This window comes from Lutra lutra, chromosome 1 (genome assembly GCF_902655055.1).
Source record: "Lutra lutra chromosome 1, mLutLut1.2, whole genome shotgun sequence".
NCBI lineage: Eukaryota > Metazoa > Chordata > Mammalia > Carnivora > Mustelidae > Lutra > Lutra lutra.
The window spans coordinates 6,023,541-6,050,905 of NC_062278.1; the positions used below are offsets into that span (position 1 = coordinate 6,023,541).

At 42.1% G+C, this 27,365-nt stretch overlaps 1 protein-coding gene across 3 annotated transcripts in view; it reads left to right on the top strand.

Moving 5' to 3' along the window:
• Window positions 1–2,090: 2,090 nt before the first annotated feature.
• Window positions 2,091–27,365, top strand: part of BRWD1 (bromodomain and WD repeat domain containing 1) — a 115,043-nt gene continuing 89,768 nt past the window's right edge. For all 3 annotated transcript variants that reach the window (XM_047719871.1, XM_047719878.1, XM_047719885.1), the window contains exons 1-7: window positions 2,091–2,128; window positions 2,266–2,295; window positions 2,470–2,529; window positions 22,285–22,435; window positions 24,492–24,591; window positions 24,962–25,122; window positions 26,318–26,539. In XM_047719871.1, coding sequence (XP_047575827.1) covers window positions 22,301–22,435; window positions 24,492–24,591; window positions 24,962–25,122; window positions 26,318–26,539 — 618 coding nt within the window. In that variant the 5' untranslated portion in view covers window positions 2,091–2,128; window positions 2,266–2,295; window positions 2,470–2,529; window positions 22,285–22,300. The remainder of the gene's footprint in view (window positions 2,129–2,265; window positions 2,296–2,469; window positions 2,530–22,284; window positions 22,436–24,491; window positions 24,592–24,961; window positions 25,123–26,317; window positions 26,540–27,365) is intronic.

The window sequence follows — 27,365 nt, forward strand, 5'->3', positions numbered from 1 at the left end:
GTCACCCCAAATAGTCATACTAGAGTTCCTCAAACTTGAAATGTTACTCATGTCTTGGCCCTTTGTCGTTCAGATGCTTGGAATCATGTTCCAAACAGAAGTTGGGAAGGCTCAAACCTCTCTAATGACTCTCCCTCCCATAGGCAGATTGACGTCCTCTCTTTGCCCTGTATTTTGTCATTATCTGCTTACATCTGTTTCTCCTAAAAGACACTTAAGTCTTTTGATGGCAAAGATGTGGCTTATTTTTTTTTTGTTTCCATCACTTGATAATGTTTGCTGAATTAACAGATTTAAGAACACATTACTGATGCAGTTGTCTGAACATGTTTGGGTTGTTCATTCACAGACATATGTAAGAACTTTTTAAAACCTGGTGTAAATAATTATAAAAAACTAGCACTGACGTGGTGCTTATTAATAGACGCTGGGAACACATATTAACCCACAGGGTTGTGAACGCTCATAACCCTACGAAGCAAGCACAAATATGATTTAGTTTGCAGGTGAGGGGAAACTGAGGCTCGGAGGCTAAGTGATCCATCTAATCATGGCACAAGACCCAGGGTCAGTGCCCCCTGAACCTGAGCTGAACCACTGCGTTTAACCTCCACAGGCGGTGGCGGTTATCACACTGAGTAGGGATTAGAACGACAGTGTACACTCCATGCAGAGTAGGGATTTTTGCTTTGCTCACTGCTGTTCTTTTGGGATCAAAATAGGATGCTCTGGACACGCTGAGCGACGACCCCAGTTAGGCCAGAAGCTAGCACGGCAATTAAGAGAGGGCCAAGTCCTTGTCCACTGCTCCAGCTACGAATCCTAATTACTCGGTTCCCCTCGTGTGTTCCCTCAAGTTTCCTGCTTCTCTTCCTGCGAACGGGCAGCTGCCCTCGGTACTGCCCGCTTCCTCCCATCCCTCTTTCCCATCCGGCTAAGTCATCGCCGGTTCCAGGCTGCTTTCCCCAACTAGCGAGGTTTACATTCTCTGCGAGGTTACTGCATTTTCCTTAACCCGTTCTGCTGCTGGACTGCTGGACTCTCCCAGGCCGGCGGCTCGGTCTTATTTATTCATCCTCCCGTCCCAGGGGACGTCTGCCGTGCCCTCCGAGACGCGGACGTGTTCGCCGACCCCTGGCCTCCCCCCAACCTGTGGCTTCCCCGCATCCGTCCTCCCCTCCCCGGGGAAAGCTTCGCGGGCCGACGTTCTCCGCTCTGCGGGTGGTGGATTCTCAGTTTTACGGGTCTCGCGTCCTCCAAGCGACCGATCTTTCGTGGGCGGGGGGGGCAAGCACACCGGCCCCACACGACTGTCCGAGAAACGTCCCTTCCGAGAGCCCGAAGCGGGCGACCCCGCCACACACGCTGCGCGTCCCGGGCCCCCGCGGGGAGCGGCTTCGCTCCGGCCGGGGTCCGGGAACCTGCCCCCAACCCCGCCGAGCCCCCCGCAGGCCCCCGCCCCCGCGCGCCACCCGACCTCCGCCCCGGCGCCCGCCCAGCCGCGAGCCCGGCCGCCGCGCCACCGCCTCACAATGGCCGGGCGCCGCCTCACCGCGCGCAGGGATCCCGGCCACGCGCGCTCCCCGCCCCCACCCGCCGCCTGCCCGGGCCCGGGCCTTCGCCCACCCTCCACGTTCCCGTCGCGGCGTCCCTGACACTGGGGAGAAAGAGGCGCAGCCAGCCGCTCTGGTCACGGCCCCACCGTCGGCCGGACGGGGTCGCCGGGCGGTCGCCGCGGCGGGGACTACTTTCTCTCCCGCGGAGGGACTACTTCGCGGAGGCATCGGCGTGGCGGCGCGCACGGCATGGCGGCGGCGGCGGCGCGCCAGAGGTAGAGGGACGCCGGCCCGCTCAGGCCTCGGCGCGGCCTATACGCTTCGCTCGCCCGCTCCCGCCCGGTGCCCCGCGCCCGGCCATGGCGGAGCCCTCGCCCGCCCGACGTCCGGTGCCCCTCATCGAGTCGGGTAAGACGCGCCGTCCGCGCCCTCCCCGCGCCGCCCCCGGCCTCGGCCGCGGCCCCCTCCCCGCCGCCGCGCCCGCTCTTGACCCGACTCCCCGTCTTCCCGCAGAGCTGTACTTCCTCATCGCCCGGTACCTATCGGCCGGCCCGTGTCGAAGAGCCGCCCAGGTGAGTGCGGGCCCCGCGGGCGGCGGCGGCCGCGTCCCGGCCCGGCCCCGCCGCCGCCGCCTGGGGTCGCGGGTGGAGGGCGCCGGGTGGACCCGGGTGTCCCCCGCCCCCCTAACTGCGCGTCTCGTCGGCTGCAGGTGCTGGTGCAGGAGCTGGAGCAGTACCAGGTCTGTGCTTCGTGGCGCCCGCCACGCCCGCCCCGTCCCCTCGTGCCCCCTCCCTAGCCTGCCGGGGCCTCTCGCCCAGCTCCCCACCCCGCCGCCCCCTGCCCGGCCCCCCGCGCCCCCGCCCCCGCCCGGCCCCGCGCGGTGGTCACTCGTGTGCGTCTCGTGCCTTTGCAGTTGCTGCCGAAGAGGTTGGACTGGGAGGGCAACGAGCACAACAGGAGCTACGAGGAATTGGTGAGGTTTTTGACATTTCCATCCCCGTGTTTCCGAGCACCCGCTCTCCGCCCCCTTGTCGGGGCTCCTGCTCTTGGGCCGAAGCGGCCGAGCTGTGCTCGGGGGCGACCCCGGGAGAGCGGGACTCCTCGGCAGGTTTTGTTGTGGGGCGGCCGGGTTTGTTTTGGGAGGAAATGGCCCGGGCGGGGGTGGGTGCTGGCGGCAGGTGGGGGCGACCCTGCGCCGCGGTTTGCGGTGGGGTGGGTCCCCAGGTGTTGCTGCCTTTAGTGACTGCCGGGGGGCGCGCGTGCGCGCGGGCGGGGCTCCAGCCACTCAGCGAGCTGCTCTCATCCTTCTGTTTTCGTACCCGACTTGTAACTCGACCTCTGATTGGCCTTTCCTCTTTTGCCCCGCCCAGCTCCTCTAACCACTTGTTCCTTAGGAATAGAATCGTTGGTTTCTGAAAGGTGGAGAAATGGTCCTCTCTTTAGCGTGTTTTTCTTTTCCCTCTGCAGCGTCATAAAACTCCTGCTGCTGTGACAGTATGCCACTCCTCCAGTACTTTTGCCTCTCTAAACTGTACAATACTTGTTGAGTGCCTTAGAAAACTTACTTTGACGAATTTTTGTGTTGACCTTGCTGTACGAAGCTTAGCGTTGGCCCCAGCTCTGCCGTTTCTGCTTTCGGGGCACCGTTAGCGTAGACTACACTTTCCATCGCCCCTTGTCAACTCTTGAGTTGCTCTCACAGTTCTAGAATTCGGTCTTGTGCACTGGATTGCCCTATGACATAAAACATTCTTTAGGAAAATATTTTTGCCAACTCGTGTGTTAGGAGAAAGGATTTCTTGAGTTGCCAGGCTGTATCTGCATCTCGTATGAGCAAAATAACCCCTACGTGATCTTTTACCGCAGTTCTAATACCTGTAATAGGATTTGGTAGTAGAATATGATCACTGTTCTTGGATTAAACGGAAGGACAAAAAATAAACAAGGGGATTTTTCATCTGTATATGAACGGTTAAGTATTATTGAGAAAGTCCGGAGAAAGGATTCTGTTTCAGTCACGAATTTTAATATTTATTGATGTAGTGGTTTTTTGAAGCAAACACTTAAAAGGGAATAGTATTTCCAAGAAAGTGAGTTCTAAAAATTCTGCATCATAGCAGAATTAAGTCTAGGAAACGTTTTGAAGAACTATTTGTTTTAAACCTTCTGGTGAGAGAAAACAGTGTTATCAGGGAAGCAGAAGAGCATTATTGACAGTGCATTTGTGCTGTGGAGGAGATAATTATGCAAATTTTGAACTGCCATAACTACTGGAAAACTTTTAAAATATTACGTTTTTGGCTTTTCTGTTAGAATTGCTTAAAATCCTACTTTAAATTCTGCATAAAGTTACCCCAAATCTGCAATACATTGCTGTGGTATGGCTGTGAGCCAGGTGGTCTCATCACCTGCCTTGTTGAGTATGGTGTGTATCTTCTTTGTCCTTTGCCTTCTTCCCCCGCCTCTACCTTCTCCTAGAACTAAGTGACAGAAGATGAGCTTCTTGTATACAGGAGAGTTACTCTTTGTCCGAGTATGAGTAGCTTCTAGTTCTCCAAATTAACTCCACTTTTTTTAAAAAATTAAGCAGTATTTCAGATATACACAAATAATAACGTAATGAATCCCGTTGCCAATTTGTTACCTTTATTTTGGCTGCTGTTTGAAGTATTCCTTTTTTTTTTTAAATAAATTACCAGTGAAAATCTTCAAACATAGAAAATAAGAGTAATGAACCATCCACTAGGTACTCCTTATCAGCTTGAGTGATTAGCAAAGAATGTTGCATCTGTTAGCTCCCTCCCTTAGGCTGTATTGTCTGTTTGTTTGTTTTTAAAGATTTTATTTATTTATTTGACAGAAATCACAAGCAGGCGGAGAGGCAGGCAGAGAGAGGGGGGAAGCAGGTTCCCTGCTGAGCAGAGAGCCCAATGAGGGGCTTGATCCCAGGACTCTGGGATCATGACCTGAGCCGAAGGCAGAGGCTTTAACCCACTGAGCCGCCCAGGCACTCCAGGCTGTATTGTTTTAAAGCAAATTCCAGACATTCCTTTATTTTATTGGTTATTATGCTGAAGTATTTTAAAGTAAATCTAGATACTATATTTTTTCTCTCAGTTCTTCCAAGTGTATCTTGTAAAAACTGAACGGCTGTTTCTTAAACCACCACAGTGCCAGTGTCACACTTAAAAACCAAAGAATAATATTAATCTTTGGTGATACATATGTAGGTTTATTTATGTATCTAGGCTAAATTTGTTTCTCCTCTTGTTGCTTGGATTTCTTTTTATTTATATTTAGTTCGAACTGGGCTTCAGGCAAGGTCCATGTGTTGTACTGAAATTATTTTCCATCTCTTTTTTTTTTTTTTTTAAAGATTTTATTTATTTATTTGACAGAGAGATCACAAGTAAGCAGAGAGGCAGGCAGACGGGGGAAGCAGGCTCCCCGCCGAGCGGAGAGCCTGATGCAGGGCTCTCCCAGGACCCAGAAAACATGACCTGAGCTGAAGGCAGAGGCCCAACCCATTGAGCCACCCAGGCGCCCCACCATCTCTTTATCTTTAATAATTTTTTCTCCTGTACCATTGATTTTTCTGAAGACACTTGAGTTGGTCAGTCTGTAAAATGTTTCACTTTTGGGGGTTTTGTTTGATAGTTCCCTTGTGGTGTTTGTTTCCTTGTGCTGTTAAATTTATTCTTTTTTTTTCAGTAGACTTTATTCTTGGATCAAAGCCATCTGGGGAGCTTTATAAAATCTGGATACTCAGGCCATGTCTCAGACCAGTTAAATCAGAATTTTTCTCTTGAGAGTGGACATTGCTAGTTTTTGAAACCTTATAGGTGATTCCAGTGTCACTGCTTACAAAGTTAAACAGTTTATCCTAGACTTGGACCGTGTTCTCACTCCCAACATGTATTTTGGAAGCAAGAGTATTTTTGATATTTCTTGAGAGAATTGAGACTACTTATCTGCATTAGCAGTTGGGCCTGTGAATTTGTAAAATGTAATTGGGGTGTTCATGATTTATAGGTGGTGAATATGAAAGAGGAAGAAGGAAATGGAACTGTAGAATGGGGCACAGGAGTGAGGAAGGACCTAATTTGTAAAGGAGGAGCATGTTTAAATAAGGCAAATGCGATTGGGTAGACTCAATAATTGAGTAACACGCCATTGTAGGCCACTGTCTTCCTTAACCAGTAAATGAAATAAAAAAATCCTTACATTAGAGCCTATTGTTAGAGAATTTATTGTCATTATGCTTTTTCTTTAAATGTTTAGTAGGCCTTTAAGGAAAAGAATTAAAGTTATTTATATAGAAATACAAAGTTTATTAGAGTTGTAAATAGTCATTTTTCTTAAATCTTTCAATCATTACAAGTTTTATAGATTCAGTAGTATTTCTAGAAACAAGTATATTTTATTTTTTATTGACTTCATTTGCGATAAGAATTCAATCTTAAGGCATTTAACATCACTTAATTGTCTTAATTAAATTTCCTTGAGTATTTCATACTGTACTACAAATAGATGATTATTTCAGCCACCACAAGATTGCAAACTTTGTCAAATCTAAGTGTAATATTTCTAAAAGTTAACATTTTTTTTTTTTAAAGATTTTATTTACTTATTTGACAGTGAGAGACACAGTGAGAGCTGTGCAGGGAGCCTGATGTGGGGCTCAGATCCCAGGACCCTGGGATCATGACCTGAGCCAAAGGCGGACGCTTAATGGCTGAGCCCTCCAGGCGCCCCTAAAAGTTAACACTTGTAAATATATTTTGAATTCATCATAATAAATAACTCTTTTTACTCTACCAAATATTAAAAATAGTTTAGTCATTACAAAACCACTTACTATATCAGAATAATTTGCACAAATGTATCAATGCATTTTTCTATTTCTTGTGTCTTATTTGTCCATCTCCCTCAGTTATGAATTAACTGCCCAAACCCAGGGGGAGAGCGGTATTATTGTTGTGAGCTCCCTACTGCATTAAGGAATCCAGTTACGGTAGATTATAAACCAAGACTTAGAATTTAGGTGCACTGTTAGACTTACTTGAGGGTTCAGTTGAGCCTTTCTTGTAGCAAGGCTACTTATTTACCCATTTCAAGCAAAAACAACTTTGTATTGGATAATTGTATTGCGACTGACTCCACTGTTGTAATTGTAGGATACTGACACAGCTAATCTCTTTCTGTCTGAATTCTGCATTTCCCTTGTAGTTGACTCTAGAGATCTGTTGTTCTATAGGCATTTCCTTGATAATTTGGGACCCCTTAATGATGATGGCAGTATGATGACAAGTTACAGTCCAGCAATATAGTGGTATAGAAATTAGAAACTTGGATATTTGTGCCAGGTATCTGGACTGTAATCCTGACTCGTGCTGCTTTCTAGATGTTCTAATATCTACCTGAGTTTCTTTCTTTTTTTTTTTTTTTTTAATTTATTGATTTGTTTGACAGAGACAGCAAGGGAGGGAACACAAGCTGGGGGAGTGGGAGAGAGAAGCAGGCCTCCTGCCAAGCAGGGAGCCCGACGTGTGGGGCTCGATCCCAGGACCCTGGGATCCTGAGCCGAGCCAAAGGCAGACGCTTAACGCCTCAGCCACCCAGGCGCCCCATCTACCTGAGTTTCTTGATCTTTGTAACAAAGATAACAGTAATTTATTTTTTCAGATTTTATTTATTTCTTTGACAGAGATACAGAGCCTGAGCAGGGGGAGAGGGAGAAGCAGACTCCCCAGTGACCTGGGAGCTCAACGCTGGGCTTGATCCCAGGGCCAGGAGATCATGACCTGATCTGAAGGCAGATGTTTAACCAACTGGGCCACCCAGGCGCCCCAGAGATAATAGTAATTTTATCAAAGCATTGTTGTAAACATGGGAAAAAAAATGGCTTACAATGCCTGGCACACAATAATGATCAGCACTTACAAGTAGCAACGTTGGTAGGATGAAAAGTCCTAATTGGGTAGACTTCCCCTTTGCTTCATTTACATTTGTAGGGTCTAAATGAGGTAACAAAATACGGTCTCTGTTGGCTCTTAGGTCTGAATGAATGATACCTGGTATTTACCCATTAATGGATGAACACATTGTGGGATGGGGAACTCTAGTGGTACCCTCTACCTAGGTGCTGTATAATGATAGTGGTATTGTTACCTATGAGTCACTTAGCCTTGACTGTGCTATTTTATTTACGAAAGCTCTCCATGAAGCGTAGGGCTTGAATTCAGTATTCTCACATCAAAAGCATGCTCTACTGAGAGCTTGCCAGGCACCCCAGCTGTACTGCTTTGAAAGAGGATAGTTATTAATTACTTTGTTTTCAGAGGCTCTCCTAATCGTAACAGTTATTTGCATGAGACAAAAGTCATGTGAATTTTTTTCCTTTCACATTGTCTAATTTTTTGCAGATTTTTGCCATTTGGCAAATTAACCTCAGTTTTAGGTTCATAGCAAAGTTGAGATGATAGAGATTTCCCATCTTCCTTTGTCCCCTCTAAGTGCACAGCCTCCTTCATTTTCCGCATCCCCCAGAATGGTACATCTGCGGTGGATGAACCTGTTTTGATCCACCGTAATCACCCAAGTCCATAGTTTACATTAGAGTTCTCTTACATTTACAGTGCGTACTCTTGGTGTTGTGAGTTTTGTGGGTTTAGACAAATGACACATACTCACTAATGCAGTATCATAGAGAGACTGCCCTAAAACGCCTGTGCTCTGCCTGGCTGTCCTTCCCTCCCTCCTAGCCACTGATCTTTTTACTGTTTCCATAGTTTTGCCTTTTCCTGAATTTAACCTTTTTTTTAAAAATTAGGAAATGTTCTCTCATAACTTCTCACCTCAAAGTCTGACTTGGCCTTAGTACAGCCAGCCCTGTTTTCTCTCTGTTACTGATGGCATAGTGCATTTTTTCTGTCCTTTTACTTGTAGTAAAGCAAGTATTTTTCCATGTTCTCATTTTCTAAGTATGTCTCCTGTAAACAGCATATAGTTTTATTAGTCTTCTACTTGGAGTCTTTAAGTAATAAAAATACTTAAAATTGTGTTAAGTCTACCAAGTATCTTTTATATATGTTCCCATCTCTTTATTTTTCTTCTATTTTGGATTAATTTTTATACTTTTCTTTCTTTTTAGGTATTATATCCTTTTATTATTTTAGTGGTTGCCTTGGAAGTTACAATAATTGTTGACCATTTATGTTAGTTACTTTACCACTTCCCAAATAAATGAAATTAAAACTTAATTCTTACTCTCCTCTCCTTTGGGATATTATCATATTTTACTTTTACGTATGTTATAAATTTTTCCAGATGTTACTGCTGTTGTTTTAAAGTGAATACTTGGGGCGCCTGGGTCGCTCAGTTGTTAAATGTCTGCCTTTGGCTCAGGTTAGAGTCCCAGGGTCCTGGGATCGAGCCCCACATTGGTCTCCCTGCTTGGCGGGAGGCCTGCTTCTCCCACTCTGCCTGCTTGTGTTCCCTGTCTCACTGTGTCTCTCTCTGTCAAATAAATAAAATCTTAAAAAAGAAAATAAATACTCATTTGTTTACCCACTGTCTACCTTTTTTTGGTATTTTTAGTTCCTTCCTATCTTCCCATGTATCTTATCTGTGATTATTTTTCTTCAGTCTGGACAACTTACTGCATTATTTCTTTTAATGAGGTTTTGTTGGCTGTGGCTTTGGTTTTCCTTTTTCTTGTTTATTTATTTTTTTTGGTTTGAAACATTTTTGTTTTGTCTTTGTTTTTAGAAGTTGTTTTAAAGGTGAAATTCCGGTTGGTGCTTTCTTCTTTTTTTCCCCTTCCCTTTCAGTACATTAATATTGAAAAATTGGCAGTCTTACTGTTTCTTCTTTCAGTATGATGCTTTTTTTCTGACGGCTTTTTAAGATTTTCATTTTGTTTTTGATGTTCAGCAGTTTTACTGTGATGTGTTATAGTTGTTAGCTATTCCTGCATGACAGGTTACCCCAAAACTTAGTGGCTCAAACAGTGCAGGTTTATTATTATTCCAGAGTTTCTGTAAACTAGAAGTTCAGGAGCAGCCGAGCTGATAGCAAGGTTGCAGTCCAGGTGTTGGCCAGGTCTGAGGCTTCAGCTGAAGACTTGACTTAGAAGGGTCTGTTTGCAGTGTTACCGGTTTTTGGCTAGATTTAGTTCTCAGGTTGTGGGACTGAGGAGTCTCGGTTCTAGTTGTCTGTTGGCTGCCCTAAGTTCCTTGCCACTTGTCTATCCAACAACGCAGCTGGCACACCATCAAGAGCTGAAAGCTGACTAGGGAATAATAGTCTGCTAGTAAAACAGAAACCACAGTCTTTTGTAATCTAATAATGGACATGGTATCCCCTCAGTGTTGAGTGTATTCTGTTGGTTAGAAGTAACTTACTCAAGGGGAGGGGATTTGGGATTTCACCAGGTTGTCCGTAACCAGTATTTGGGGATCATTGGAGGCCACATCAGAAGTTGCCTAGTACATGCACCTAAATGAATAGATTTCTTTGCATTTATTCTGCTTGAGGTTGTTCAAGCCTCTTGAATCTGTGGGATATCAAACTGTCTAATGTGTAATTAAAATCCTAAATGGAAAGAATGGAAGAATGGGACAGAAGAAATATTTTGAGAGATAATGGCTGAGCATTTTCAACCTCTGGGCCTTCTCTGGGTCCACTGTTGACTACTGCCTCTCTTGATCATGGGTCGCATTTGGCTTCATGTATCCCATCATCTTTTGAAGTATGCTGGGCCATTTTGTATTAGAGAGTAGAGGCTGAGGTAATACAGTTAGCCCCAGTAAGGGATGCACCCTTTTTCTCTCACGTTCTTAATGTGAGGAGCTGGGTGCATCTGATTTGTGTCCTGTCTGGTGGTCTGGGTTCTGTTGAGCCGTAGTTGGTTCACTTCAGCCCTAGCTTCATGTAGCTTAAGGACTGGATCAGGACTTTACCTTCCAGCAGAGTTTGGGGTTTGGGCCCTGGTGAGATTCCTTAGCGAGCGGGTGAGCCCTCTAGCTCTTTTTTTTAAGTAGGCTTCGCATTCAGCACGGAGCTCAGCACAGGGTTGGAACTCCCCAGAGAAGCCTATATTTTAGAGCCCGGCTGCCAGCTTCCCCAAACCTTGAAAGAGCTTGCTCTGTTTTCTAGCCCAGTTGCCAGCTTTTTGGTTGCCGAGATCTCTTTGCTCTCCAGTTGGGCCCTTGGCTTTCTACTCTGTTTTGCTACCCCGAGCCTTCAGAGGGCCTCTGGAGTGCCCTTGTAGTGGACTGGGTCTTCCCCAGCTGCTCTGCATCCCGTTTTGGGGCCTGTGCAGTTGGTGAAGGCCCGTGGGGAGAATTGGGGTGGTGTCGACACTCCCTGACTTAGGGCCATTGGAATTCTCATCAGGCAACGGACATGCCAGCCCACAGGTGACTGAAGTGTAAAAGCTTGGCAGGTTTTTCCTTGTTCTCATCTGTGGTCAGTTTTTCCTGCCTCCCTGCTAGGGGTGAAAGCAGCTGTGATTCTTTCTGGTCACAGAAGGGCTCACCAGTTTCTGGGGTGTAGTTGATGTCGACTTGTTTTCTCAGGTCTTTGATGGGTTTAAAAATTATTTGCAAGCTAGACCAACCTGTTCTCATTGTTAAGGTGAGAGCGCTATCCTCATGTACTCTCTCCTTTTAGTAGTTGAAGTAAGTGACTACTTTCAACTTAACAGAATTACGTGGGACATGTAACTGTCTGCAGTCCTCTGTGGGTACACTTCACTTGTGCTTCCTGGCACATAGTCGGCTCTCTCTGTTCATTGAAAGAATTAATGTGGGTGTTTTCATGCTTAGTATGTTTTCCTGTTGAGAACCAGTCATCACCAATTTGGTTATTAAATGATTTTTTTTCTATGATCTTTGATTTCTTAAAATCTCTCTGAGTCGTGTGCTTCATTTGTAGGTCAGAGCAGCGTTCAGCACTGGAATGGCTGTGAGATACATGAAAGTTGTACATCCCCCCTCCCCCTTTTTAAAGTTCCTTAGGCCATTTCATTAGGAAGGTACAAAGTAGAATCTTTCAGCGATATTGACACTCTTTCCTTTATTATGTAGTAATGTGAAAGTGACATTTTGAACACAAAACTTTTGTGTTACAGTTAGGTAATAACCATAGCGGCACAGGATGAATTCCGAGTGCAGTACTCAGGATTGGGCAGACACTCTGCTTGTTACTGTAATGGGGTAGGTGAATGAGATCTGGATGGGAGGCTCTTAACTATTAGAAGAAATTCTCTGTGTTGATTTTAATCAGTCTGCATGTATTTGGCTTTAAAAACTTCTAGGGGCCACTTTGGCTCTAAACCCCTTCAGACATTCCTTGATTATCTTGTTACTTGGCATTTTTATTAGGATGCAGTAGAGCCGATTGCAGGGATCCAGAGATGCTGGAGAGTTGTGAACTAGACAGCCAGGGTTATTTTTAGCTTTGCCATTTCTTAGATCTTTGCTTCTGGGCAAGTTATTTAATGCCCGTGCCTACGTTTTCTCATCTGTAAAATGCAGAGTAGTTTGGGGATATAGGAAGTTAGTCTGTGTGTGAAGTACTTAGAACAGTGTCAGGTAGAAATCACCATGTACATGTTAGCTATTATCATTAAGGTAGTGAAGAATTAAATTAGTCAAAACCTTAAAAGACTTAGACGTGTATCTTGTACATTGTAAGTGTGCAGTTTTTTGTTTTTTTTTTTTTTAAGATTTTATTTATTTATCTGACAGAGAGACGTAGCGAAGAGCAAGAGAGGGAACGCAGGCAAAGGGAGTGGGAGAGGGAGAAGCAGGCTTCCCACCAAGCAAGGAGCCTCAATTCGGGGCTTGATTCCAGGACCCTGGGATCATGACCTGAGCCCAGCCGCTTAATGGCTGAGCCACCCACACGCCCCCCCCCACCCCCGTAAGTGTGCAGTATTACCTATTCTTTTTGCGAATGTCGAATCTGAAGTTCTAGAAAGTACCTTGTCCAGGATCGCATAACTAGTTAGGTGGAGCTAGCTTGTACTTTTAACCACATTGCCTGAGGGTCAGGAAGAGTCTACTACCCCCTTACTCAAGTACTTGCTAGTTAACACTACCATTTGTATATTTCAGGCTGGATTCCACATTGAGAAACTTGTTGAGAAAGACCTGTGGTAGAGCCCCAATGTAAAGCCTGCATTTTGCCGATACTAAATTTTGCCCATATTTATATGTAAATGTTTGAGGATCTTGGTGTTGGTAGTGGTCTTTATTGGGGCAGGGGTATCTGAAAATCGATGTAATTTGTTCATTAGTCTTTTCTGTGTAATCTGACCAAAAGTGTCCTAATATTAAATAAAAAATTGCTTTTTATTGTAGGATATTTAGAAAATGGCAAAAAGCAAAGAAAAAAATAGAAAAATCATGAAAACTAGAGGTGTATCATTTTCTTCATGCATATACTCTAACAAAAATAAGGTCTTTTTTTTTTTTTTTTTTTTTTTGAGAGCAAGAGGTGGGATGGGGCAGAAGGAAGAGGGAGAGCAGGCTCCTTCCTTACTGAGCAGGGAGCTGGGCCCTAGGGGCTATAGGGGATGCTCCATCCTGGGACCTGGCATCATGACTAGAGCCTCAGGCAGATGCTTTACCTACTCAGCCATCCCGGCGTCCCCCAAAATAGGACCTTTAAAAATAGGATCTTTAAAAAGATAATATTTTGAGAATTCCTTTCCATTCTCTAGATAATTTTATCTAACCTTTTGTTTGTTGGGCATTTGGTTGGTTTCTAGGTTTTTTTTCTGTTAGTGATTCTATGCATACCAAAGTAAGATCTGTGCATTTATTTACATCTTCTATAATTGTCACTTGTCATAAATCTCTAGAAACTTAACTGTTGAGTAAAATTTTTTTTTAAAGTTTATTTATATATAAATATGAGTTCTACACCCACGGTGGGGCACGAACTCATGACTGGGAGACCTAGAGTCCCAAGCTCTTCTGACTGAGCCAGCCAGGCGTCCCTCAGTAGTTAATGTTTGAGTCATTTTTTGCCAAATACTACTCAAGAGTTGAGGTTCAGTGTATAATTTCATTTACTTTTAGCAATCCTGTTACCCTTGTCTGTATTGTGAATTCTTGTTTGGAGGTGAAACTGGAAGGGATAAGTAACTTCAGTGAGGTAATATTCGTAAGGGGTAGACCCAGCAGCAAGCCCACTTTGTGTGATAGTCATTCAGGAATGTAGGATGCATTTATTGAGTAAATGAAAGCCTATTGTATTCAAGGTTCCAGGGAGACCAGTGTGGTGAGATGGACAAAGCTCCTGGTTTCCTGGGGCTTTACACTCTAGGGGGTAACTAGAAGTAGCAGGCAAGTTACTGTAATACAAATTCACGTAGGTGAAAGGGATTGGGAAGGGTGGTGGGGAGGGACAGCTTTTGTCCATGGGGTGACATATGGCTTGAAGGATGAAGAAGGAAGTGAAGCCATAAGAGGATCAGAGGAAAGAGTGGTTGCCATCAGTCTTAAAACCTGCATAGCTCTTTGGCACATCTACTGCGAGAATGAAGACCATTGTCAGCAATCAGGACTATTGACATTTCAGAAGATGTCAACATCACTCTAAATGACACGGTGTTACTATGAAGGGCCCCAGGGAACCCTGAGAAGAGACTTCAGTCACATCGATATAGAACTTAGTCTCCTTGGAAGAAAAAAAGGCTCCGAGTGACGACTGGTGGGAATGAGAGCAGAGCTGTCCACTGTCCTTGCTGTCTGTAGTTCTGCACACGAGGTGATCAAGGGCATTATTACACTGCGCTTCCTTTACAAGATGACGTCTGTGTATGCTCCCTTCCCCGGCAGGCAGCGTTGTTATTCAGAAGAACAGTTCTCTTGTGGAAATCTGAAGTTTCTTGAGTGAAAAATACACTCATCTGTGGGTTTGGATATGGCCAGGTGTTGCTTGTTCTGTATTTCAAGCCAGGGAAGATGAGTTAATTCTTGAAGGAAAGGACATTGACCTTGTGTCAAATTCAGTGCTTTAGTGATTGAGCAAGCCACAGCCTGTAAAAACAAGGATATCAGAACATTTTGGGATGGTATCTGTGTTTTCTGAAAAAGGAACAGTTGAGCAGGCTGATGAATAAGATTTAAGTTGCCTAGCTACAGAAACAGAAGATACCAGATGATTTTTCAGCCTTATTCATGATATTTTAAAGATGTAAAGATGTAGTAAAAGTGCTGATGTGGGGCTTTTCTTAAACCAGTAATCCTTCCTTCCTAACTTTGGTATTAAACCATCGTAGAAGTAAAAAAAACAAGATAAAATCCTTCATAAGGATAGTACCCAGCAGTTAACATGCTAGACTTTTTTTAAGGAAGTTTGTTCTGCAGCTGTTGATAATTTATCTTTTCTGAAAATGCCTTTTTATATCTTACCTGCTTTCCTACTTTCTGTCTTACCATTTTGTAAGAATTCTTCATCTCTCTAGGTTCCTTTAGTCAGCCATGAGTTGTAGGTCCGTTGTCCCAGGGCTTGCAGGCTTGCTTTTAGTTTTGTGGGAGCTTTCTTTGGAGCCTTTTTTTTTTTTTTTTTAAAAACAGAGGTTGTAAGAGTTTTTACTTTGGTAACCGTGTTAATCTCTATTTTGTCTTTAGGGTTGTCCTTAAAGCGTGTTCTGCACCCAAAAACTAATATTATAAAAGGTGGTATATGTATCTATCTTGTTATTTTTTCTAGGTCCCGTTGTAGTGTCCTTGTCATGTTTTTTCATGTCGTTTGATTTGAGCATATGGTTGGTGTGAGGTATGAATCTAGCTTCTTCCAAACTGTCAGTTTGCAAATACTATTTGAGTCTTCAGTCCTTTCTCTACAGGGACTTGTGGTCATCATTACGTACTATATTCTTGGGGACTTTTTTTTTTTTTTTTTAGGTTTTATTATTTGTTTGACAGGAGAGAGATCACACGCGCAGCGTGCACACATGTGGGGGAGCAAGTAGCAGAGGGAGAGGGAAAAACAGGCTCCCCGCTGCGCAAGGAGCCTGATGTGGGGCTCAATCCAGGACCCTGGGATCAGTCCTGAGCCGAAGGCTTAGCCGTCTAAACCACCCAAGCGCCCTTTGCTGACTTCCATCTAGACTTCTTCTCCATTCTTGTAACATTGTATGCCTATGTTAGTGATCAGATTTATGATACTTTCTTATTAAAATGGTTTATCAAATTCCCTTTGCTCAGGATTTTAGCTCAAAAAGAAGATGATTCTTAAATACACAGTGTGTCTGCTTTCAGCCAGTTAGGAAGGAATTGGTTCTAACTCTAACTTGGGACCAGTATTTGTGCAGCTCTGGATCCTTTCTGCTTGTTACTCGTTTGGGGACTAAGATTTCTATTCTGAATAGAGCCTTACTGTATTAAGAATTGTTTCCTACACTGCAGGATTCCTGCAGCCGAACCTAGAATCGCATGAAGTGCAGGGCTTTTATTTGACTCTGTAAGCTCGTTTTGTTTGTGTTGAGTTTCATGAATTTGGTTTCAAGACCTAGCTAAGATGAATAGGTTTTTATTTCTGTTGGTCTTTTGAATATGGCAGACTTCTTGATGAAGTGATAAACTAAGTCTGGCTAGAAGAGGTACTAATACTGAAAACTCTGATCTTTGTTCACGTGGCTAAAATTGTTACTTGACTGGCACATCACTAGTTCATATCTTCTGTAGTCTGTAGCGTGTTTAAAACTCCTACATTTGAAATGTCCTGCCTCTTCTGCTTTAATACTCTTGTGAAATAGAAAAAAAGAGGTTGACTTTTAGGGCATATTCATTCTTCATTAGTCCGTGTAGAACCCAGACTTTGATTAGTTTTCACACAGGTTCATTTTAATTAGGTTTTGCTTAGAAATTCAATTATTTTCATATGTTATGACAGAATAATCTCAGGTCAGTGGTGTCTTTTCAGAAGTCAGCTGATTTATGGATAAAGCCCCTGATTAGTTTGCCTTTTGTATTTATCCTTTCAGATGATCTTACTTGCTATTGTAGATGGTCGTCAGAGCTCCCTATTAAGAATATCGGAAATCTTAGAATATTCTTCTATGAAAATTTGTAATTGGAAAAGCTTTTAAGGCTAGAAATAGGGCTCACTGTTTTTGCTAAGTAAGGGAAGACGAAAATGATATTAGTAGGCTACCACAGAAATACTAACTAAGGAGATGTCTTTGTTTAGTCTTGGCTGAAGCATGATAGCATTTTCCAGGTAAGCCTCACTTTATTGGGATGGCTGGTGGATGACTTATCTCAGATTTCCAGGTTGGTGGGCAGCACTGGTAGGATTGCTGTGATTGCATCTCACATGATAGAAGGCTTATTGGGATGTTTTCCTTGCTTAGAAGCAGTGGCCTAAATAATAAAGTTATAAGGAGACTTATAAGGTCTGTAGGGAATTGATATAATGAGTTAATGGTGTCATTAAGGCCTAGTCTGTATCTTTTTGATTGGGCACATTGACGGTTTTGGTTTTTTCTCCTCAAACTTTTACGGTTGCTGTCGTATCCTAGAAATGATGGGAGGAAAGGGTTCTTTTATTAGGAGAAGAGACTTTCTGGGGCAGGGTTGCTATCCTAGAAATGCTGGGAGGGAAGGGTGTTTTTTATTAGGAGAATTTTTCAGGAACATCCCTGCCCCAGAAAGTTTCTTCTCCGTTTCTTTGGGCAGGAATACATCACATGGCCTCCTGGTTACAAAAGAGCATCCTTTCCAAGTGGGGGAGATAGTGGCTATAGGTGAGCAAAGCTGGTCTCCAGGAAGCTAAAACTAGGGGTCTTTTCTGAATTAAAATCAGTGTTTTTTGAGTGAAGGATCTTTGTGCCAACACTAGACCATTTCTCTGGCCCATGTCCTTTTGTATAAACTAAGGGTTAAGCTCTTTTCCCCTCTTACATCTATAGGAATATTTATGTTGCCACTGACTAACTTGCATTTCTTATAAAGCTTAGAAAAGAGGCCAAGAACTTCCGTGGCATCAGAGGCTGAGGAGAATTACTTATGAAGGCATCCATTTTTTTTTTTTTTAAAGATTTTATTTATTTATTTGACAGAGAGCGATCACAAGCAGGCAGAGAGGCAGGGTAGAGAGAGAGGAGGAAGCAGGCTCCCTGCTGAGCAGGAGAGCCCGATGCGGGGCTCGATCCCAGGACCTGAGATCATGACCCGAGCCGAAGGCAGCGCTTAACCCACTGAGCCACCCAGGCGCCCCAGGCATCCATTTTTTTATTCTGTATCAAAGACTCTGTTGTCAAGTCTTGTTCATTGTGGTACTGGTGTGCCTATTATATAGGATTTGTGATGTGATTGTGGTAGTTCACTTATGTTTTTCCTTGTAAGGTTTCTAGATGTAGTTTAATGGAGGGAAAGCTAAAGGCTAGATTATGTACATATTAAGATACTAAACATTCATTCTAGACCTGATTATGGTATCCCAAACTTAACAGAAAAAGCTACTTCTCCCATAACTTTCCAATGCGACCTGTTATCTAGACTCTGCTTCCAGTTTAGCTGCTGCCCTGGGCTTGAAGAGGCTCGTGCTCACAATTTTATTTGGTGATAGTGACAGTAAACACAGTGGTCCTAGGATATGCTTATGAACTCTTTGAGACTGACTGGCTACAAAAATAAGATGATACTGACTGTGGCTATAGAAATACTGATGTTGGAAGGAACTTAGTTTTGAGAATGTTGTAAAACTGCCTTACTCATTGAAGTCGCTGGTAGAGACTATTACCAGCCTGTGGAGGACTTGAAAATACCAATGGAACATTATTTATCGTTGGTCATTATGATACTAAGTTTTAATATAACCAAGAACCATGTTCTTTTTTAAAAACATAATTTGAGAGTGAGAATGCATGTGCACACAAGCAGGGGGAGGGGCAGAGGGGAGATGGAAAAAAAGAATCTAAAGCAGACTTCATGCTGAGTGTGGAGCCCAGCGGTGGGGCTGGATCTCACCAGGCTGAGATCCTGACCTGGCAGAATTCAGGAGTCAGTTAATGTTTAACTGACTGAGATGCCCAGATGCCCCTTGTTTTTGTGTTTTGAGATTTTCTCTTTAAGCAGTCTCTACGCCCAGTGTGAGGCTAAAACTCACAACCGTTTTCTGTTCATTTTTGTTGTTTGTATTAGGACTAGAACCACCATACTTTCCAGAAATACCTTGTTGTATACAAAAATAGGTTAATACACTCCTCCCCCTCCATCTTTGTTATGCTGGAATCCTCAGAAATGTAGCGAATCTAATTTTCTTTATGGGATTACAGCTGTTGCATGAATCCATGTTCCTACAACACCCGGACTTGGTCTAAGTACACCTGCCTATGTCGAAGGCTCCTAGTACTTTATGAACTGTTTTAATTGTTGCTTCAACTCAGGCAGCGAGTATAATCTAGAAAGTTCCCCTTCTGATCATTTAAGAGATAAATAAGACCATGTCTAGCACTTAGAAGCACTCTGTTTAAAATTTTGTACCTTTTCTGTTAGAGAATTTGTTTTAGCTTGTCTCTATAGCCTGTCTTCAAGTGTAAATCTCCACTCAGGACACAGGCTTGGTTGTGTAACCCCAAAACTTAAAGCCAAGTACATCTTACCTATCCACCTGGATAGTAGAAATCTTACAACTATTAGAGTGATTTTCTGCCTTACAGAATCCATGTTGCCATTGCCCAAAGTCCTTTTGGTCTTTCTTAAGCTTTTTAGGTAGGTTATTTAGGTGATCAGTGCAAGTTACTTCAGTGGGGGTTTTGTTTCAGATTTGCATCACTGACAAATTCTCAGATCTGTAATTTTCTTGGCCCTGTTGTAATTGCCTTCTAGTTCCTCCTGTCTCTTCCCTCCTGTGATGAGCTCATTATCCACAACAGTTTTTGGGCTTTCACATGCGATACTTTGAAGCACAGAGTGCTAATTAGTATTAGGGAACACTTTGATGTCTCTCTGAGTTTTGATAGGCCTTTTGGAGTTCTGCTGTGGGATAATCTGTCAGTGTAGAAAATAAAAGTTAGGTTGAAAAGTTGAAGATATTTAGCCTCTTCTGTCACAAGGGCTTACGAACAAAAATTTTAAATATTCTATTTACTTGAGAGAAAGAGAGTGGGGGAAGTGGGAGGGTGAGAGAGAGAGGGAGAGAATCTCAAGCAGACTCCATGTTGAGCATAGAGTCCTATGTGGGGCTCGATCTCACAACCCTAAGATCATGAACTGAGCTGAAATCAAGAGTCAGACATTCAACTGACTGAGCCACCCGGGTACCCCACAACAACTTTATATTGAATCCAGGCTTATTTTATATTTGAATTAATGTATAAGAATCAAAAGTGAGATCTTGAACTATGTTTCAAATTTTCTCTGGAGCAGGGTTTCTCAGGGAGCTTGAAAAAGTGTATGGGGCACTGTTGGTGTCAGAGTGGCATGGGGAATACTGTTGGCAATGATGGAAGGGAGCCGGGCGCAGTGGGCCTTGCCTGTACAGACAGTCCTGTACAGTGATGATTTTTGTCTTTCCTCAAATGTTGGTAATGTCACCATTGAGAGACCTCATCTCCTGATTGAGAAACCTTAACACAGCATTAAAATTTGTGATACACATTCAAATCAGGTAACATTAGGCATCTTTAGAAGTTAAACTTACACAGTACCTTCTGTGTTTTTAATTTTTTTTTTGAAATATACATGACCTAAAGTAAACTGCATGCATATTTATAAAGGTTCAGGGTGATGAATTTGCATGTGTGTTAATACTGATGAACCCATCCTAATGAAGATAGTGAACATTTCTGTCACACCCCAGAATGTCTTCTTCCCCTCTGTAATCCCTCCTGCTTTTCTTTTCTCCCTGTTCCCAGGGAGATCTGCTTTCTGTCATGATATATTAATGTGCATTTTCTAGAGTTTTATGTTAAATAAAATCATACAGGGTGTGCTTTTTTTCTGGGTCTTTCAGCGTAATTATTTTGAGACTTCATCTCTTTGTGTGTTATTAATGGTTCATTTAAAAATTTCTTAAAATTTAAATTCAGTATAATTAACCTGTAGTGTATCATTCGTTTCAGAGGTAGAGTTCAGTGATTCATCAACTGCATACAACATCCAGTGCTCATTCCGTCACATGCCCTCCTTAATGCTTATCACCTAGTTACCCACTCCACCCACCCACTACCCCTCCAGCAACCCTGTTTATTTCCTAGAGTTTAGCATCTCTTCTGGTTTGCCTCTCTCTCTCTTTCGGTCTTAATTTTATTTTTCCTCCTCTTCCCCTATGTTCGTCTGTTTTGTTTCTTAAATTTTACATATGAGTGAAATCAAATGGTGTTTATCTTTCTCGGACTTATTTCACTTGGCATAATACCCTATAGTTCCATCCATGTCGGTGCAAATGGCAAGATTTTGTTATTTTTGATGGCTGAGTAGTATTCCTGTGTGTGTGTGTATGTGTGTGTGTGTGTGTGTGTGAGAGAGAGAGAGAGAGACATGTCTGTTCAAATCTTTGCCTGTTTTTAAAAATTAAGTTTTTTTTAATAATTGAGTTTTGAGAGTTTTTTATATTCTAGATACAAGTACTTTAGCAGAGATAAGCTTTGTAGACACTTTCTTTCAGTCTATGGGTTCTCTTTTCATGCTTTGAATAGCGCCTTTTGAAAAACCAGAAGCTGTTAGTTTTGATGAAGTCTATTTGTTGGTTGTTGTGTGGATTGTATTTTTGTTGTCGTCAGAGATCGTTGTCTAACACCAGGTCTTAAAGATTTCTCTAGTGATTTCTGTGATTAGTTTTGCAGTTTTAGATTGTGCATGTAGATACGTGATCTGTCTTGAGATAATTTTTGTTTATGGGGTGAGGTATAGATCAAAGCTAATTTAAAAAAATTATTTTTTGACAAATGGATATCCAGTTGTTCTAGCTGTTTGTTGAAAAGATTATCTTTTGTCCTTTGTGTTTTTTTTAAAAATCAGTTGTCCTTACATAATGATTCCTCAGCGTTAGTATTATTTTCATGCATCAATTTTGTTTTTTAAAAACTGCTTTGGCTGTTGTAGGCCACTTGCATTTGATTATGAATTTTGGAGTAAAGTTGTCAATTTTTGTAAAAAGCCTGCTTGGATTTTGATTGGGATGGCTTTCAACCTATAGATCGTTTGATGTTTGTTTGTTTATTTATTTATTTAAAAAAGTTTTATTTATTTATTTGACAGAGAGATCACAAGTAGGCAGAGAGGTAAGCAAAGAGAGAGGGGGAAGCGGGCTCCCTGCTGAGCAGAGAGCCCGATGGGGGACCTGAGATCCCAGGACCCTGGGATCATGACCTGAGCCGAAGGCAGGGGCTTACCCCACTGAGCCACCCAGGCGCCCCCATGTTTATTATTTTTGAAGATTTTATTTATGTATTTGACAGAGAGAGAGGAAACACAGGGGCGGTAGTGGGGAGGCTTCCTGCTGAGCAGAGAGCCTCATGTGGGGCTCAATTCCAGGACCCCAGGATCATGACCTGAGCCGAAGGCAGATGTCCAGTGACTGTACCACCCAGGTGTCTCAGCTGGCTGTTCATTTAGATTTTCTGTAATTTCTTTCATCAGTGATTTGTAGTTTTCAGTGTACATGTTTTTCTCATGTTTTGTCAGACTTATCCCTAAATGTTTAATATTTATTGAATAATACTGTAAATAATGTTTTTACAACTTGTTCTCCAACTTAGGTCTTGTCCAATAAGCATGTGGCTCCTGATCATCTGTTGCAAATCTGCCAACGCATTGGTCCCATGTTGGATAAAGAAATTCCACCCAGTATTTCAAGAGTCACTTCTTTACTTGGTGCAGGAAGGCAGTCTTTGCTACGTACAGCAAAAGGTACCTTAATTTGAAGAAGTGTTCTGCTTTGTAGCTTAATAATAATTATAATTGTGAAGTAATGTAAGCATTGTGGAAGAAAGGCGATATGTAACTATAAACCATGCTGTGGACTATAAAATTCTCTGCATTTAGCATAGACATTGAATTTTACTACATAAGTGTTTAATGGGTCCTTCTGCATTTAAAAAAAAATGATTAAGGTTTAGATGTTAAGTGAAAAAGCTTGAATTTATTCTGAGATGTGTTTGAGGTTTTATCGATGTGAGTTCTTAATTTTCCATTTTGTAGCTCACTTATAACTTCATTGAATGTAATTGTATGTGTCTAATAAACTCTTTAAATGCTAGAAGTATTTTATTTGGTATTTAGATTCTGAAAGCCCTTTGTAATAAGGGGAAGTGATTTTCTAAATTGGTAGCAGTTTGAAACAAGCACCAAAAAAATGTACAATTGCATGGTTCCTTTTCTTCGATTTTAATTTTTTTGCAAAGTTATGTGGTAGCAAAATGTTTGGAATTGCTGTTCTTTTTCTGTTAGCTTGGTATAAATCACTTAGATTAAGTATATGTATGTGATATGATCTATGTATACGACGTGGCTTAACTGCTAATGGGCAAGAATGTTGGCTCTTCTGATCCTGAGTATACCCGTGATTTTCTTTAAGATCCATTGCTGATACGGTGCTGCCTCCTAGGTGCGCCAGCAGCATGTAAAGCTTGACTGAGAAAGAACAACCCTCCTTCTTGGTTCCATGCCAGACTGGTTTGTCAGCTTTAGTTACTTCTTAGTGCTCTGTGGCCCTGCCACACTGTGGCTTGGGTCAGGAAACTGTTCTTATTCTCCCTTCTCTGTGTCCCTATTCACCTTGTAATTATTCTATTTTAGGTTGTTATGTAGTAGTTGCCTGAGTGGCCTGTTTTCCTCTGTTTTCTTTACTTGTGTCAAGCTCCGTGTCGTTTTGTGATGAGCACTGCTTTAGAACTGGCAGACCTTAGAAGAGACTTGAGCCAGCTGCCCTAGGGTAGGGGCCCATATTTCTCTGTTTTGTACTGGTGTCAAGAGAGGATGCCTTGGTAACTGCTCTTTGGTCACGATAGTGGTAATGAATCCGTTCATGTAAAAAGTAATGTGCGTGTTAGGTGGGGCACCCGAGGCTCAGTAGAGGTTTATATGATGCCTTCCTTCCCTTCCTCTTTCATTTGTGAAGAAGCTAATTCCTGGCACAGCCATAACCTGTGTTACCGCTGCGATCTCATCTAGAGGGGGCAGATGTTTTTCTCAGTGTATTTGTTGATAGTTCAAAGAGGGACGGGACGCTCCAGAATTAGTGTTCCACACTCACAGATCTGTGTATGTGCTCTTGGGTAAAAGGCTTATCCATGAGTCCTAAAACAGAGAAAGCCATTATAATTTTGTCAATATTCCTAAGGAGATTAAAGTCATGGTAATATTGGCGAAAATTAATTTTAAAACTCCATTAACATTTTAAGGATTTTCATATACAGTCAAATAAAATTTTTCTTAACAAAATTTCCATTTTGGGCAAGCTGGATCCGTTGTGATTAAGATCTCTTACCATTCATATTGTGTGGTGTACTTCTGCATTGATGAATAAAAACTTACTCGGCATTGACTAGGACTTGAGAGTCAAAAGATTTGGTTTATGGGTCCATCTGGACTTGGTCATTGGCAGGGGTCTCTTGAAAGGTCCCAGAACCTTTGAGCCTCAAGTTACCTCACTTGTGCGTTGGCGATCACACCTACCTCACAGGGTTGTTGTGAGGATTCACTGAGATGATGTACGTGGAAAGCACTTTGTACATTGTAAAGTGCTATACTCATGTTAGCGTTTGTAGCTGAGATTGTCTTATTTTTTTTTTTTCCCCTTCAGAAATAGTCTAATAAACCCTCTAGGGCTTTTCTGTTAAAGTTGATTAGTTGGTAAAACTTTGAATAAACAGTTTTGTTACAAGTAATACGTAAGTATTCTATAAAATCTTTCTTGTGTGGTTAACTTTCAGATTTTATGTGTATCTAAAATTCGTTTTAAAGGACTGCAGGCACACAGGTTTGGAAGGGCTCTGCCTTTGCTGCTCTTCACAGAGGAAGACCTCCAGAAATTGCAGTGAATTATGGTTCCCCACCCAGTCTTGGTGAGTGAGTGTGCTTGGCAGATGCCCGAAACCCTGCTTTTTAATTTCTTGACCACCCTTTGTAATGGCTGTATTAAAATTTAAAGGGAAATACTGGTAGTGTTGTTTCAATAGTAATAAGTACCATTTTTCCAGACTTACTATTTTTTAAAGTTACTACTAAATGTAATAAAATGAATGAGAGATAATCTTATGGTAACGAGAGGCTCATAAGGGTGGTTATAGTAGAACAGAGTTGGGGAGAAACTAGTGTCCTTAGCATATCATGAACGTAGATTCTGTGACCCTCTAGAATTTGTTTTGGAGTTTTTTTCTTCATTTTTACATATTGGCTCTTCCCTTAACCATTTTCATTGTTTTTATTTCCTAGTGGAGATACATCGAGGAAAACAACTCACAGGGTGTTCCACTTTTAGCACAGCATTTCCAGGAACTATGTATCAGCATATAAAAATGCACAGAAGGATTCTCGGACATCTGTCTGCTGTTTACTGTGTAGCATTTGATAGGACAGGACATAGAATCTTTACCGTGAGTTAACGTTTTAAACTCAATTTGGTATCATCTAGAGCATTGTGTGCATTAGAATCATGTAGGAGATTGTATAAAACATGTAGATCTGTGGTTCCCATTCTCAGGGATTTTGACTCCATTGATCTAGTGTGGGGCCATGAATTTGAATTTTTATTAAGTATCCCAAGTGATTCAGAGGCAGATAGCCAGGTCTTGTAGTAGTGTTTGTGAGACGTTGACTTAGAGAGTGGTTCCATGGGCGTGATTCATCAAGGATCTTAAAAATACGCATGCCTAGTACTTCACTTCCAGCCCATTCCTAGACCTACTGCTGAGGGGTAGTTTCTAGTATGTTCAGTAACCAAAACAGGACCGAAAAAGCTTCCATAAAAATCCAAATCTCTGCAGGTGATTCATAATTCATATTGATTACTCATTGATCCAGGGAATTGATTACTTGAACAGTGAAGATTATTTTATTATTATTGTGAAACTGTATGTAAAAATTTATAATCTAACATTTTCATAGTTTAAGGGACGATTACAATGGGTCAGAAGTTTAAGTTCCTTTTTCAGTTGTGAGAATCAGAGTAGATACTAAAAATTTTCTGAGTTAGGTGGATGCTGGCTGGTGCTACGAGTTTGAGACTGTGTTGTGGGTTATTTAAAATGAGGATGCTAGTCACATTATTTTTCAGTTGTTGTTTGAGAGATTGCCACTCACCTTAGCTTGTGAACTGTAGGTCTGTCCTGATGTGTATCAAATTATTTAGCTGATGTGAGCTAAGCTGACATTTAACCATGTAATTGAAATAGGTGAGGCAATGAATTTTTAGTGAAATCATTACTTGTGGGGAATTTGGGAATTAGTATTTGTAATGTGATCTGATCCACAGAAATGAAAACTTCATAGTATTTTTTTTTCATAGATCTTTATATAAGATGTTACTTGATTTGAAGAAAAAAAATCCCTATTGCTCCGTAAGTGGTTGACTGTAAGACAGTCCATAATTTACAGAGTATCATATACTGGGAGAAGAGAAGAGTTATACTTAATTTGAGTGACCGGGGAAAAATGGGTATTTTAAAAATGCTAGAACATCTTGGTATTTCTGGTATTAGCATTTGTGAATAAAGCTGCTGTAAACATGAAAAAAAATGCTAGAAAAGATTTGCTGTTTTAATATTTGTCTTGGGTTATTTTCTTCCTCAGGGTTCAGATGATTGTTTGGTGAAGATTTGGTCAACACACAATGGTCGCCTATTATCCACATTAAGAGGTCATTCTGCAGAAATTTCAGATATGGCAGTAAACTATGAGAATACAATGATTGCTGCAGGGAGCTGTGATAAGATAATTAGAGTGTGGTGCTTGAGAACTTGTGCCCCAGTTGCTGTGCTCCAAGGACACACGGGGTCAATCACATCTTTACAGGTAAACTAGCTTTAGTGTGCACATTTGTGTATGATCTTTTCCTTTAAAACTCCCTCTTTAGAGATGAGAAATAGTAATTACGTGGTCTGCTTTAGTAATCAAGAGAAAATGTAATTAATCATGCCTCCGTGGATCTTCGAAGGGTGAAGTAATGTTGTCCAGTGCACTTAGGGCTTCACATGAAGGCCTGATAACTTAACTGTTTCCCAATTAGGCTTGTAGTTGAGCTGGGGGAGTGTCCGTTAGAAGCGGGATAGGTTCATGACTTTTCTACTTTAAAACCTGTGGATTTTTCTTTTTTTTCTTTTTTTTTTTTTTTAAAGATTTTTATTTATTTATTTGACAGAGAGAGATCACAAGTAGGCAGAGAGGCAGGCAGAGAGAGAGAGGAGGATGCAGGCTCCCTGCTGAGCAGAGAGCCCGATGCGGGGCTCGATCCCAGGACCTGGGATCATTACCTGAGCCGAAAGCAGCGGCTTAACCCACTGAGCCACCCAGGCGCCCCAAAAACCTGTGGATTTTTCTAAGTTGATTAAGTTTGCTGAAGTATATTTAAAAAATCTTTTCACTTTATTGTGGAGGATAATTTTGCACATACACAAAGTAGAATAGTATTATGAACTCCTAGATGCCCATTAATTCATGGTCAGTTTTTTTTTTTTTTTTTTTTTTTTCTCTATCCACCTCACGTTGTATCTAAAGCAAATCCTAGTCTTAGAGCCATTAGTTCATTCAGAACTGAAAATGGTGCTATTCAGTCAGTTTTTTGAAAATTAATGTTTTGTTAGGAAGATACTGATTTGTAAGGCCTTGTAAGGCACATTGG